At 34.8% G+C, this 15,951-nt stretch overlaps 2 protein-coding genes across 3 annotated transcripts in view; one reads left to right on the top strand and one right to left on the bottom strand.

Moving 5' to 3' along the window:
- The window catches only part of c12.2 (von Willebrand factor A domain-containing protein c12.2), an 87,821-nt gene that overhangs the window by 41,600 nt on the left and 30,270 nt on the right, over positions 1-15,951 (bottom strand). The gene's annotated exons all lie outside the window — the stretch shown is intronic.
- On the top strand, positions 3,127-15,949 carry LOC145731071 (uncharacterized). 2 transcript variants are annotated; one of them, XM_081982657.1, is made up of 2 exons: positions 3,127-3,286; positions 15,050-15,949. In XM_081982657.1, the coding sequence occupies exon 2, from the start codon at positions 15,073-15,075 to the stop codon at positions 15,916-15,918; it is 846 nt and encodes a 281-aa protein (XP_081838783.1). In that variant the 5' UTR covers positions 3,127-3,286; positions 15,050-15,072; the 3' UTR covers positions 15,919-15,949. The 2 variants fall into 2 exon arrangements, with proteins under 2 accessions (XP_081838783.1, XP_081838784.1); XM_081982658.1 differs by lacking the exon at positions 3,127-3,286 and adding an exon at positions 13,846-14,371.

The raw sequence follows: 15,951 nt of genomic DNA, 5'->3' as shown, positions 1-15,951 counted from the left end.
CAATTTCAATATTGTAAAAATTGTTAATTTGTACAGAAGATGTTAGGAATGGAAGTATAATAGTACAAAAAATACATTATTGTTATCATGTTCCAAATCTGTGTTTGTGATTTTCGACTTGTTACACTATAGAACTGAGGTATCATATAGTTAGTTACTCATAATAAACTAGTAAATATTCATACCTATACATCTTTCCACACAATTCCTAGTTCTTGTTAGAGCCCGTGTGTACCGACCTTCAGGACTATCTTCTGGAGCACCTCTTATGGGTGTCATGAGCCAAGGCTCCTGAGGATAACCACTATCTCCTAACAACCAACTAGTTCTGTCACCTGCCCTAAAACTCTGTTCCATATGGGTTTTGACTGCAGAGTTTCGCCAAATGAAAGCATCATGAGTAGCCCCTCCAAAATTGGTATTCACATTTAAAATTAACAAATCAGAGTCACAAATAATTTGTACATTTTTTGAGTAAAATCCTTTTCTGTTGAAATAAAGATGTTCATCATGGAATGGTTGCGTTATGGCTATGTGGGTCCCATCAACACATCCTAAAACCCCAGGAAACTCAAATGCTCTCATGAAATTTAACTTTTTCTGTTCCTTCTCTTCAGGACTTGTCGGAAATTTCACCCATCGGGGGGCAATGATTTCAATTGCTTGACAAATTTCATCAAGTACCCTACTCATAGTTTGTTGGGCCAATGCAACATGTGCTTCATTCCCAGCACTTCTTTGATAAGACCCTTGTGCAAAGAATCTAAGAGCGGCAAATATTCTGGCTGGTATCGAAATCTTTGTGCTCCTTCTGCCCATATTTAAATGAGGTGTTAGCTCCTCAATAAGATTTCGGGTTAAATCTCTGCTTAGGCGATAATGCTTGCGAAACTCCGTTTCAGGAAACTCAAATGGGTTAGAATGGTCTCGTAGTGCTCTTCGTTCTACCCGCAATCCTTCCAGGATTTCTTCGCCTTCTACTTCCTCCACAAAATGCATAAACATTGGTAGCATGTTTATGTACAAGGAATAAACAAAAGTTTATGGTCTAACAAGGAAATAAGAAACAACCAGAAAAACAACAATAATGACAAAGAAACGCAAAACGATCTATTTTATAATATACTGTAAACTTTGAAATCCACCATCCACAATCAAACGGAACTAAAAATTTAAATATTTAAAATTTACCGGAATAAAACGAAACAAGTAAAATCCCTAGATTTATTACTAGAAATGAGTCAATGTTTTCAGGTCGGATAGGTTCCCATTTTCTGTTGCCGATGTCTACCGAATGTGATAGAAAACAGCTTAGAGAGTACCAACTGTTAATAGAAAGAAATTTTCTTTCTTGTCTATCACTATACGTTTTCTATTTCATGCATCGTTAGGGAGTTCGCCTTCTGATTCATTGTAAATTGTAAGTTTCTATCATTTGCTTTATCATATAATAAAGTAGATGTTTTTATTCTTTAATTGAACACTAACTGAAACTTGAACGGCTTTTTCATTGCCTCAAAACATAAGCCAAAATGCAATGTTTTGATGCCAACTGTCAGGGAGGATGACATTCAGATGAATTATTTTGTTTACGTTCAAGATTAGCTGTAATTGGTCTATTTCTTTACGCACGCTGAACATTGTCTGTGCTTGGTCTATTTCTTTACGCACCCTGAAGATTGTCTGTGATTGGTCTATTTCTTTACGCACGCTGAAGATGGTCTAGGATTCTGTATTCGTTCAACCGTTGGCAATTGCCTACTTATCCGTTCTCTAAGCTGTTAAGGAATGAACCAATATCCCTGTAGGAGTAGAAAAACAACTTTAAACGAATCTGATGCAACAAGAAACTTAAGGATGCTAAAGAAACAGATTGACAGTGACTAACCTGAAAATTCAAATGGTGACCGAGCCGGTGTTTTTTGACATAACCTGTTTATTTACGATTTCTGCTGTGTAAAACATACCGCCAATTACATTTGACCACTATTGACAACCTAATTCACAATCGCTCCTCCTAGTTTTTAAATAAACTATAAATACGGATATAGTCTAAAAAAATAAATGAAATGAGTATCTACAAAATGGCATATTTCTTCTAAAGTTAAAAGGAAAAAATAAAGGTAGTCGTTAACTGGCTAACAGATGGAAACTCATGAAAATGTATTAAGCTATCTCAAAACTGTCATTTGACAAATAACCTGTTTTAGCAGAATCAGTCTTTCATCTCACAAATGTTGAGAAATTTGGCTACATTGCTCATCTATGACGTGAAGGCGTACTTTTTATTATCAGTGATCAGAATCATAATACACATACATATCAAAAACTTATGGATATAATGGATTTGTTAGATGAAGAGCTACCGAAGTCAATCATCAAAGCGGCAGCTCCTGCAGATTTAGATCTGTTGCCCCCGATATTTCTCTTAACAGTAGTAAAAAAAATCAATCGACTAAAATTAAAAACAGACGACCCTGTAGAGAGTGGAATAGCAAAACAAATATGCAAGATTTCATCGATTTAGAAGGAAATTTTCAAATAATATTATAGCGATCGACTGCAAAATTGCCGTCTTGACGGAACATTTCGCATATATGCATCGGGCGAAACAGGGTCAAAGTGAACATAAATGTGTCTCTGCTCTGACCTCAATCCACTAAAAACTTCCATTTAATCTTCGGTAATATTTCATGTTAATATCGCTGTCGTGTGCCTGATTGACGTTCTTCTTTAAAGTCGCTTCAATTATTATTGACTACTTATCAGTTTTTGAACGTTCAATTTAATTTACCATCTTTAAATTAGGTAAATAAACTAAATTAGAAAGTAAAACAAGGGCGTTATCCCCTAAATATACATATACAGAAAGTTGCATGTCAATTTGAAATAAAACGTGTTGGTTGGTTACCAAGTAGCACTTTATAGCAAAACTAAGTTGGATCAAGGACTTTTATCTTTGTGTTAGTATTGAATTAAACTGCGTTTAAACTGTTTTACTAAAAACTGAAAGGTTGAAACCTCTTTCAAAGTGCAATTTGGTCTTATCAAATGTCCGAATCGTGTTGAAATACGTTTGTATAGGATCAGCATTGCATCCATTGCGCAAATTCGTTAGAGTGTGCCACTCTGTTCCAGATCAAGCGACGAGCCTGGTTTCGTTTGTCTCGCTTTCTTTATTTCCTGTGGCATTGTGTTGGTGACAAGGCGGTTGCACTGTCTCGCTTAACCCCATTCAGCCCCTTTCAAGCGGTGACAACGAGACATTCACTTAGAAATACAATAGGTAAGTTTTATTAATTTAATTTTTATCCCTTATTGTGGTTTTGTATAATAAATTTGTATGTCTTAGAAACCAATAACAATCATATTATTAAGCCACTGTTTCATAATTTAACAATCAAATATAACCTGTTATTTGGTCAACCAATGTCAAACGTTTCTCAACTCGTAATAAATAAAGATTTAAAACACGCAAATTTTCAATTAAAAGATTTAGACTTTCGACCTTTAAACTAAAAGCAATGTTGAAATACTTAACATAATTTGAAACGTCACGCTATGATAAAGGAAAAATTTTAAAGAAAACTTATTGTAATTTTAACATACTTTTGATTGAATTTGTTTTGCCTTTTTTGTCATGCTTATATAGTGTTACAAATTTGAGGACAAGTACAGAAATCACGGAAACCGTTTAGTTCAACCGGAAGAGATACAAGGTCTATTTTGTTCGTGGAATTAACAATAGTTTCTCTCAACCACTAGCAAAACATTTCTTCCAAGTGATAATTAAAATGATCAACTGCACAACCCCTGTATTCAAAATTAGATTCTACTCTACTAGCTGTTGGTTAATCAAAAGTAACACCACATAACCATATTCTTCCATGTTCTGGAATGATCTACCTTGTTCCACAAGGTGAAAGCCGCAAAAATGCAATTTTGGAAATATCATGTAATGTTACAAAATCTTAATCTTGATGGTCATTTCAAATTTCTAGGACCTAAATCTTCGAACCAGCAACATCCACTTTCTTTTTTAAAATGAATGGGTCATTTAATTAAATTGTTATGTTTTTCCATAATTTCTATAATCAGCAGGTTATGTTTGACAAAGTTTTATTCAGTCATTTTCGAGAAATCTGAGTTTAGGCTAGGCGCCCATTGCAATATTTAAGTTATGGGATGGATTCGCACTCAAACTGGGAAACAGAAGCATTGGTGTGTGATTTCTCAAAAACAAACTAAATTATATTGGAAAAAAAATTACCTGAATAAAATAGAAAAATATGGCGAATTTAATTCAATACCTCAATTCTCGGATGCAACTCTTTGTGATTGAACATAGAAATCAGTTTCTGATTTCGGACGGTCTCTGTATCATGACTAGGTTTAGTATACAGTGCGTTTTTTTTAACGCTCAACATAGGATTTCACGTGTTACATTTTTAAGCCCATGTTAGACCATGCTATTTTGGAACTACAAGTATAAAACTTGACGGGTGGCTGTTTCGTATCCTGAAGCTTAAGTAAGTTTACCAATTCGGCCTAAAAAGTGATTAAAAACTTGCAAAAAATAATCTTTTTTCGAAAAGATTTTATCTTTCTCATACTCCCTGTATGTATGATAGGTGCTTGTTGTTTTTGATACTGGCACGGCAGGTTGCAGGTAAAATTTGGCGTAGAAAGTAAAACAGGGTGATCAAAATGCGAATATTAACTTTATATCAAGAAAGTTAAGAACAAAAGAAGTATTTTTATAAATGAATTGTTCAAAGTGACCTCAGTTTGAAGCCAAACAGTATCCCAATCAATCATAAAATGCCCTTTTGACGTTCAAAAGATGTCGGGTTGTGATGCAGTCAAAATATGTCACTCTACCCTGCCCTGCCAGTATCAAAAACAACAAGGAACAACAATGCATATAGGGAGTATAAAACGATAAAATCTTTTCGAAAAAAAATGATTTTTTGCCAGTTTTTAATCACTTTTTAGACCAAATTGGTAAACTTACTTAAGCTTCAGGGTACTAAAGACACACCCGTCAAGTTTTAGACCTGTAGTTCCAAAATAACATGGTCTAACAGGGGCTTAAAAATTTAACACGTAAAATCCTATGTTGCGCGTTAAAAAAAAACGCACTGTATGAACTAATTGAGTGATAGATCGTTTCCGCTCAGAGTTGATGTTTGAGGTTAGAAGATTGGATAAAAAGCCATGAACATGTTCTAAGAATATAAAAAATTACTTTTCCACTTCCATTGTATTAAACTTGTTAAATATATATATAAATGTTTTATTTCAAAGACTAATAACAATAATACAGTCTCAACTAGTTCTTTTTGGAATCTTTTCATTTGCTTGAATTGCAAAACGCACGGACGCACACGAAATCTGTGTCTCAATCACTGAGGGACGCACGTTTTCATTGAGACATTCATGACCTATGCTGTGCTGCGTCTTAGGCTAGGCGCAAATTGAGACGCATGAAACACAAACCACGCAAGGCAAGGCACGCATGTGATGCGTCTGTAAGCGCATATTGTGACGCACAGCTGTGTTGTTTCCTGCTTAGTATCTGAACTCAGTAGAAAAGTCACGCAAGATAAATTACTGTATTCAAGTTATGGGATAGATTTTCACTCAAACTAGGAAACAGAAGCATTGCTGTGTGATTTCTCAAACAGAACTGACACCTCAATTCTCGGATTTAACATTAACTTACTATTTGTGATTGAACATAAAAATTAGTTTATGCACTTTAGGGATTAAAAGTCCAATTTTTCTGGACTCACCGTTTGATAACAACTGATTGACATTTGTTTTGTGTCATAGCAACACTTCCAGGGCACAATAAATTTGTTGGCAAGTGAATCCACCATGCCAACAACAATCAATAACAACTATCAGTAATACGAGAGTACCGTTGTAACCACTGTTAGTTTTGTAATTTTTTTTATTTTTAGTTTCTCGCATTCTAAAGTGCATAAAATAGTATATAAACCTCGTGACTAAAGTGTCTTTTAATCCCTTAGCGAATTAGAAACCTTTCGCCGCGGGATTAAAAGAACCACTTTAGTCCCTAGGTTTATAATATACTATTCTGACGCATAGCATAGCATACGTGTTCTGATCTCTTTTTTGAGCTGAGATGACTGGCGAAGAGTGGGCGGCGCAAACTTCTTTTGTTTCAAAGATACGGGGGGTTTTCCATAATTGGTCATTTTTAAACCTCTTCTGTATTTCAGTTGCTCTTAAAGTTATCAAAAAAGGAAGAACGGTCCTCGGTAGAAGTTTTGATGTAGAATCCAATGGCGTAGTCAGTTTTTTTCTATTCCGTTTAGTTTCTGACATATGACAGTAAGTTACATTTTTTTAAGTGGAACTGTTAAGCGAATCACTCTCGGGACTAGGTCGTTCCGAAGGTCTCCGTTCCTGAACCGTTGGACTTTTATCTATTCGCATAATTATATCATCTAAACTTTCTCGAGAGTGATTTTCTTGATTTTTATCCATTCTTTGATATAAGTTAAATTGAAGAAAAATGAAAATCAAAAAGAATTTATATATATTTATATTTTTTTTATTTTTCCAAGGGGAAATAACTAAACCTAACTATAATTACCTACCGCGAATCTAACTTAATTTACTATCTAATTTCTAACACAGGCGACTGTTTGGAAATCAATAATCACTACTGTAATTAAATTTACATCCTGTCCAACAATCCCTAAATAGATTAAACAACTTATCTACTACTTACAGTCTCTGAAATTGTTAATTTAGGCTCAGGTTCACTGTTTAAATTGAAAGAGTCCCTCCTATGTGTCAGTCACAATGACGGACCTCTCCTCATCTGCTTTCTTTGGCCCCACTGTCGGTATCGTCGTGTACCAGTGTGTAGTACTTCAGATCTCGGCCTATCCTGTTCACCTCAAACCGATCGTCCAAAACTTCTCATTTGACGCCAGCACTGGTTTAGGATTAGGGCACAGCCAAAGTATTGTCCAAAAAAACAAGCAGGGAAGAAAAACCAAATTCACCACGCGATAACTCGTCAACCGTATTATCGTTTCCGCGTTTTTCTTCGGTTTTCAGCTCAAAATTCGCGACTAAATCGTATTCTAAAGTAATGACATCAATCTCAAGTCAACAATTGACAATCCTCTACATTCTTTTTTTACCTGAATCACCCTAGCATCCCTTATAATTTTTTAATTTACGCACACAAAAAAAAAAAAAAACAAATCTTAAAAAGAATGGATATTTTTAAGACAGAACACCCTATATATTTTTAGTTCATTTAATTCTGTTGATTTTTACTTTTTCCCCATGTAAAATACAAGTCCCCGAACATCTACTTATGAACACGTCCCGGTATCATTAAGGAAGGCTTGGCTAGAATGTTCGAGACATCATAATCGTTTAGTGGCCGATAAAGAAGGACGTTTCAGACATTCTGGAAGCTGCAAGAAGCATAAACCGCACATATATAAACGGACCGAGCGGGCGGAGAGTTCAGTCCCAAGACCTTCCCCCCGGATTGCGAGAATTCATTCTCAACATCTGTTTGTCTGTTGAAACAAAAGTAATTGCGCTTACACAGACGTGAGGTCTCATAGGCCCCACACGAGGTTATATGGCGTATTATTAGTTCATTTTTCCGCCGAACAAACTCCTTTTCTGAAAGCGACTATTATTCTGACAGCTGAAAGGGTACAGGATGGCGCGACGAGTTAAATGGAAATGGAGAAGATTTTCTGCCAAATTGGCACCTACTAGAAGCCTAATAGACCGCATATCTGTGGTTAAGGGTTAAACTTGGAGCACGGAACAACAGGGTTTATTGTTGAATACAGGCACCTACCTGTTAATATCAAATTAGAAGGTGGATTAGGGACGAGTTTTCAAACTTTCAAAATAAGTTGACACTTTGTGACAAACATAGATGATGTGTCAAGTCGTATTGCAAGTTGAATAGAAAAGGTTTCAATTACACAAAAGAGAAATAACATTACTCGTGATGGTTATATATGACGACAGAAGACGTTCACATATCCAATCACGAGCAATATTCAACAATACATTCCCCGATCGTGAAATCACATATCTAGCTAATGTATACATTTCTCATCCCTGATCCACCATCCAATTTGAGCTTAACTGGTATTTTAGTCAACAATAAAACCTGTTGTCCTTTGCTAAAATTTTTTAAACTCAAATTTCTCGAAACTGGTTGGTTTTAATTTAACTTCTTACCTTCCTTAATTCGTAATAAATATTCCCCTAAATATTCGTATTAAACTCCTAATTTTAATTAGGGGTTTAAAACTTGATATACTATACTTGTACAATATAATTTTCTCGCATGTGATGGGTATAAATGATTTCAAAACTCGCCTTGACTCATATTCTCCACAGTTTTATATTCAAAAGAAAGTTCAGAAGTAATGATTACCATTACTTATAATACTCGTTAAGCCAGCTCCGCACACCGCACATTCAGATAATAGCCAACTACATTAATATTTGTATATTACTCAAAATATTAGAAAGCTACCATCCTAATACTCCCTGTTTATTAAAATTAATAATTTTAATTAATAAACAGATATTAAATTCCATCATTCATTTTGGCATCAAGTATTTTTTCACAGATATACAAGGTAAAGTAAAATGTGCTGCAAATTTCTTTATATTCAATCCAGTGCATTTGATAGCTGAGATTATTTTACCACATTCTTATATCATTTCATGAGCTTGGTTAGTATCGCGGGACATGTTTGTGGATTTTACAATTTTTGGTTAAAAAACGAATTACGGGGTGTTTTCGAAAAAGACGCATATAAAGGTGTGGCAAATCCAAAACTGGCAATAGGAAATCCATGTAACAGACAAAGAAACATTGCTAATTAATGCAATGAATTTTGCCGCGGCGTTGTCATGTTATCACCAGCTTATCTAAACTCGTCGTATATAAACTTCTACCTACTTCATTATGCTAATATGATATTCCTAAATTACCATTTATTTAATATTTAGTTAAGTTATTAGATTGCGGTAAACGCTCTGTGTGTCCTCCATGAAATAAAGTTATTTGTTCAAATTGCTAACGACTTGCAAGTAGTCGCTAACATAGAAGTTGATTTTAATCTGTCAAATAAAATCTGTATTCTACGGTTGCTACGTGTTGAACGTTGTGTTGTTCTGGGACCCTTTGATTACAACTATGGATGGGCTCTTGGGTTGTGGTCCATAAATAAAACACAGATCAAATGCTCTTGATCGTATGTATTTTTTTCGACGTTTCAAGGCTGACTGGCCTGTTCATCAGGAAAAATGTTCAAGCAACAAAACACAGTCCGGGATGCCGATCAGGTAACGTCCACAGTAACTCCAAAACACACACCCGAGTGTTCTCAGTCTTACGGTCGCCTTGCAAGGTGAGTGTGTGGGACGCGCGTACGGGGTACCACAGAGGTCAAAATAGGTCTCAAAATAGGCTGGGGAAAAATGTTCGAATTACACCCCAACGGTTCCACCGAAACGTATCCATCCGAATACCAGAAATGGACCGTCGGAGTCGGTGTCGGAGTGGTGTGTTTCCGGTGTGGAAGACTGAGAACACCTGGGTGTGTGTTTTGGGGTTACTGTGGACGTCCCTGATCGGCTTCCCGGGCTGCGTTTTATTGCTTGAAAAATTTTCCTGATGAAGAGGCCTTCAAAAGTGGAAAACAATACATACGATCAAGCATTTGATCTGTGTTTCATTTATGGACCACAACCCAAGAACCCACCCATAATTCTGTATTGTTTGCGTTTAGGGGCATTGTGAGATATTAGCAAACTAATATACAATTAGTGCCCAATTTACACCATAAATGGCCATAATAAGAGAGTCTCTAGACAGTAGCACCACCAACTCAATGTAGAATTCATATCCATAAGCATTCTGTTGAACTTTTTCCGGAATGGTTCATGATAGAACAGAAAGTCAGTGATAGTGTACTGTGTGCATTATTAAAGTTGTTGTGATGTTTCGTATGAGGAATCACTAGATCTACCAAGTTATCTGAAAGCAGCAAACTCTATTTAACAGACCAGCAAACTCATGGAGGATTTTGAGGACATTGTCAACTTTAATAATAGGCCTTGTTGAATAAGGCTACAAGACCTTAAATCTAAGGTAATCATAGCTGTTGTTTAATTTCTTATATTTTATTTATTTAATTTCAGAATACCGTGAATGCCACCTAGAACTTATAAACACACAGGCAGACTCGAAGGCTATACTGTTGAGGAATGCACCCAAAATGTATTTGGTATTTATTATATCAATAGTAAAATAATGTAATAAATGAATAAATAATAAGTATTTAAAACTGGGTCTTATTTAGTAAATAAAATAACAAAAATTGGTTAATTAGCATAACGCACTGTAAAAGTAGAGTAAGTCTCAACTTACTACTATAGGTAGGTACACACGCCATTAAATTGGTCTCAGAGATTTCTTTAGGTAAGTGTATAACTAATTTTTCTTTTCGAGTGAAAAAGGAGTCCATGTTTTATACACAATAAAGGAAGAAGCATAGAGAAGTTGAAAAAAGACACAATCGTTTTATACGTAAATTTTATTTATGTTTTTTTAGAACCTTATTTAATTTTTCGTTTAAAGATTGCTGTTTTCCTTTTCTAAAAGCAAAACTTTCCAGGAGTATCAAAAAATAATAATTATAATCACATTTCACTTCAAATGGAGTGTTGGTATTTTGCTGCAGATTGCTTAGTGAAACAAGCCCTTTAAGTTTCTGAAGCCTCATGCTATATCCTTTTTTTAGTCATCATTCGAACATTTGATCGGTTTCTTAAGAATGGTTTAATGGGACACTTTGAAAGTTGTGGTTTATCTTGCTTTTAAGCTAGCTTTCACACTTGCACTATGCGTACTAAAGACACTATTAAAAATTACAGGAACTTTAATGAAACTCACTAACACTATGATCTATGAATCCTTTTCTTCTTTCATTAATCAACTTCTATGTAGTTCTGCAAGATTCTCAAAACTGACAACTGAACAGGGGAATTTTCTTCATTAAGCTGAGTGGGCCTGGACCTTCTGGAGGCACTTTTTGTAGGGCAAACTTTTGCTGTTTTGTCAAAATGTTACAAAAAGTTTGTTAAAAGCCAGGTTTTGCTTTGTAGCTTTGTTTGATTTTGACTTTAGATTGTTAGAACGTATTTACTATTGATAGATATAAATTAAAGCATTAGAGAGCTGTTACAAACACGCCATTAGAATGCTACACAGCTAAAAAGCAAACATTCATTCATTATATTTAAAAATAAATGCAGTAACCAAACCAAACAGTAAATATCCTTTCATCGAAATAATTTTGATTGGTCTAATAGTCCAATAATAAAATTATGTAACTCCAACTGAGTGTAACTAATCCAGTTGATGGGTTCAGATCTGGCAACGCTGCCGCAGAGTCATAGCCTACTAGATATTGTATTGCGTTTTATGTCTTTGTCTCGCACATGGAATTATCTATGTTTCTCTGTCAGTTACACGGTTTTCCTATGGCCAGTTTTAGATTTTCCATACCTGTATATTTATGTTATAGAAGATTATTGATGAGCTCAGATCTGAGCGGAACATAATTATCGCATTCTACTCCAGTGTAAGTGATCCGATTCTTTTTCAAACGTTCTTCAGTTTAATTTGCAAAATATCGACGGATTTGCTGTGACAACCACTGTATACTAAAACCTATTTTATCTAACCTAAAATCAACAAACTTCTGTCAATGTCACGAAAAACCTTTTTTTGCTACGAGGAACCCCATACTTTGTTTATTTTGCACCATAAATATAAATTTCGTAACCTTCTTTTAATATTGTTTACTTTGAAGTTGTATGTACCAGCTTGTCATATGCATAGTTTTTGTGTCATATTTAACCATAACTTTCAACTTCACTGTACCAAGTTTTACGACTTGTAATTTGATTCATAAATACAAACACAACAAGAAAAACACCATCCCTGCAAAAACAGTACTGCAAACTTGACAGGTATGCGCAGAATTCAATTTTGCGCACGATTTTCCACAGGCTAGTAGGAAATAGTTATTTACCTAAGTGCGGAAAGTGGTACTTTACCGCACGAGACTGCAGTTCCTCGCAAAGTGCAGTTTGGGCAAGCAGTTAAAGAGCAAAAAAGATCCCTTCCGCATGTGTTAGGTACTAGCATATTATATTACAAGCATTGGAATGATACTTATTTCCTACGAGTACGATGTTTGCGAACGAGCCGTAAGGCGAGTGCAGTAAATCGTATGAGTAGAGGAAATAAGCATTCTGTGCGAGTTATATACGATATTTTTTCTACGTCTGTAATTATAAAAAACATTTGTCAACATTTTTGTTATCTATTTATTATTTAGAGTATTAACTATTATTAGCATTAGCATTATGAAAAAAAATTAAAAGTTGCGTAATAACAATTGTCTAGAGAAAAACCTGGTGTATTTGATGTCGATAGTATATTTTCAACACTGTTGTTAATGTTTGTGCAATTTTGGGATGAATTTGAACTGGTGTTTGCAGTATTGGAGTTGTTAGCTGAAGCATTTGTTATAGAAAATCCAATTTTATTGGCAATATTTTTTTTATTTTTTAAGGATTTATCTATATAACTTTCCGCCACTACCATAGATTTCCACCCACCGTGGCGCTTTAGACTAGTGATATCTTCACCAGCGTCTACAAGTACAGTGGCAGAAGATCGTCTAAAACAATGCCCAGTGTACAACTCAGGATTAGGTAGTTTTAAGTATGTAGCAATAGTTTTACTCATATAGCCTATCTTATTTATCTCAACTCTTTGGGTAGTGCATTTTCCTTTTTGGTAATTTATAAAAAAATGATTAGTTGGTACATTGCTTGGACGCAAATTAACATATTTCTTAAATATATCATAATACTTTCCTGTTGTTGAAAATTTTCTTTGGATTTTGTTTTTTGTTCTGGGAGTTTGAACCAAAATAGCTTCACCGAGATCCTGGAAATCGCTTGTAGTCATTCAATACAATTCATCGCGCCGGCACGCTCCCATTAAACCCATTACAAGCCAAGAGAACATTCTCTGAGTATAATTTTACTCCTTGCCCTTGTTGTCACTTCACTAATGAGTTGTAGTAACCAATATACTTATTCTTTGATGTAGATGGAATAAGGTCCATAGAAGCACTCCCGGCGGCTTTTCGAGAATAGCTGGTTGTGTACACTCCAACTCACTATCACTATTACAACTGTTATCCATTATAGAAAATCGAATTTTAATCCGGAGAAATTGGCATTTGACAAACTGAATGTGTCAAAATTGCGTGCGCCTGTCTTTGTTGTTACGGATACTGCCTCCAAGTAAAATGTGACTACTAATGCGCTGTTTTTTGATATGGAGATTTTTACCGTTGCTAGAAAACAATCATTTCCTTGTAGGAAATGAATCATATGATGTCTGACGTTACGTGTCAAACGTAGAAAAAAATTTTTTTCCTACGAGTATCAATTTTTATTAAATGCAACGAAAATGTATAGTACAATTACTAAAATAAAAGCCTCTGTTTGCAAAGATGATTAAAAGTGTATTGTTAATTGAGAAATCAAATATACAGTTATTGTTTTTTGATTTAAATGAGATTTTAAATGTATTTTTTTGAGAAATAAAATGAGTGCGGTAAAGTTACTTTTTCGCAAAGGTTAGTGCAAATGGATATTTTCGCTCACACATAAAAACTTCAAAATTGAAGGTTTATTATACATTTATTCTAAATTAATCTTGCAATGTGGAAAAGTAACTTTACCGCACCCGAGTAGGAAAAAAGTGACTTGTCAGAAATATTTTCCATTTTTTCATATACGCGAATTAGTATATTACGTACTGAGGTGGAAAGTGTTTGATTTCTGTCGAGATATTAGGTAGTTCGCCGAGACGCAGTCGAGGTAAACTTTATCTCGAGACAGAAATTAAACTTTCCACCGTGGTTTGTATACTATTTTATTTTCAACCATTTATCAAAATCTCATCGTTCTTCTAATAAATCATTCAGTTGAAATATTGATTGCTAATAGTCTCTAACAATAAGGTATTATAGATAAGAGTAGTTATGACTTCAACCGCAATAAACGACTGGTGATTTGTTTACAATCTTGACAACGTCATTATTGTGCTATTCTGTCTTTAATACTTTGAGCTAAAACGTTTCTTAAAGTGCTTTTAACATAAAGATTTCCGAAAACGCAGATGTTACTTATCATCACCTGAGCTGCGAGCTGTTGCAGAAGTAGCGGCACAGTCTAACTATAAAAAGTAAGCACAGATATGACAAAACGCATATTGACATTCACCCGGGTGGAAAGTGAGTACTTTACTTTTGTTGACCTAGGTCAAAAATAGAGTCTCTAGTTCTAGTCTGGCACAAACACAACAAAAAGGAAATATTATTGACTTAGGTAAATAATAATGTCAATGTCTATTAAGACATATGACACATGAAATATACTTGACTTGACAGAGACAGATAAGTTAGCTTGACTTTTCATGTTGATATCCTAAGTTTTTAAATTGTTAATAAAAGGGCCCACAAAAATATGGTTAATAGTGGAAAAAACGCTATATTATCCACGGTTTAGACAGCTTTTATTGACCTTATGTCTTAAATCCCAGAAATAGGTAATTCCATTTGAAAAAATGAAATTGATGGTAGTAACTTATTGTTGGGCCGCCCTGTATACATGCATTTACCATACAAAAAAACCGCAGACAAAAATAAATATCGATGTGTAGGAGCGTATTTCTAAAAAACGAAACCCTTAATTTTAAATGAATTTGTTTCAACCTACGCGTCCTCACTGTATGTACCTATAGTTTCACTACACGATACATATAATTTACCTGAAATCCCTAACCGCAGTTTACAAAGTTTCTGTATTCATCTTCAACTTTGTATCACGTTGTAGTTTTTCAAAACTTTCCAAACTCTTTCAGGTGATGACCCAATTAAGAGCATTATGGTGATTCACTGGGAATCAAGCAAGAGACCAATGTACATACGTACGGTGTGGAAAGACGGCCAACACCACGTTGTTCTGGATAAAACAAAAGAAATACACCAGGAAGAATCGCCCAGCTTTAGAAAACGTCCACCCGCAACTACGCAGAGAACCACTAAAAGTGCTGGATCCCTAAACTTCAACGTCTCCTCAGTGCGAGTACTCTTAACTGGTGTGAAAGGGTTCCGAAATTGTAAAGACTTCAGAGAAAAGTCACTAGAAAGACCGAAAACTTGGAGTAGTTCTACTTACAACCGACAAGCAACCTGCCGAAATTTGAATAACGAAGTGAATTTTGAGACCATTCGTGGATATAAACCTCCAACCGTAACAAAACCATTAGAAGTGAGTTTCTGTGAAGATAGTCAATTTAAAGTACTAGAAAGCAGTTTAAGCGAAAAAGTTATGGTTTGGCTAGACTTAGCAAACCATCAGGACACTCAAATTGAAAAACCTGGAGCTAATTTCGAAATTTTCGAATCAGTAGAACCAATTTTAGAGAAAAAAAACTGTGACTTTGACAACATATTAGAATCTTCAGTATTGAAAAATCAAACACCTAGAGAAGAAAAAACTGAAAACATGGTTATTTACAGTAGTGAAGAACTCCAAACCGTGGATAATGAACACTTTTATCACGTGCTAACACCACGTACAAGGAGTGAAGAATATGAAGATGATGTTAAACCAAACTATGAAAGAAGACAACTACATATTTTCATGCCAAACTTACCGAGTAAAAAATTTAGTGATTGTGATAGTAGTTTATTAAGTAGTAGCAAGTCTTCATTTAAGTTTAAGTAATGTGTTTCAAACAATGTATAATAATAATTTACT

The sequence above is a fragment of the Ips typographus genome, linkage group LG6 (genome assembly GCF_016097725.1).
Source record: "Ips typographus isolate SLU linkage group LG6, UJ_Ityp_2.0, whole genome shotgun sequence".
Classification (NCBI taxonomy): Eukaryota; Metazoa; Arthropoda; class Insecta; order Coleoptera; family Curculionidae; genus Ips; species Ips typographus.
This window is presented reverse-complemented; position numbering and strand designations above follow the sequence as displayed.

Bases quoted from the DNA above. Each gene is read 5' to 3' on its own strand.
- LOC145731071 (XM_081982657.1), top strand. From the start codon at position 15,073: ATGGTGATTCACTGGGAATCAAGCAAGAGACCAATGTACATACGTACG.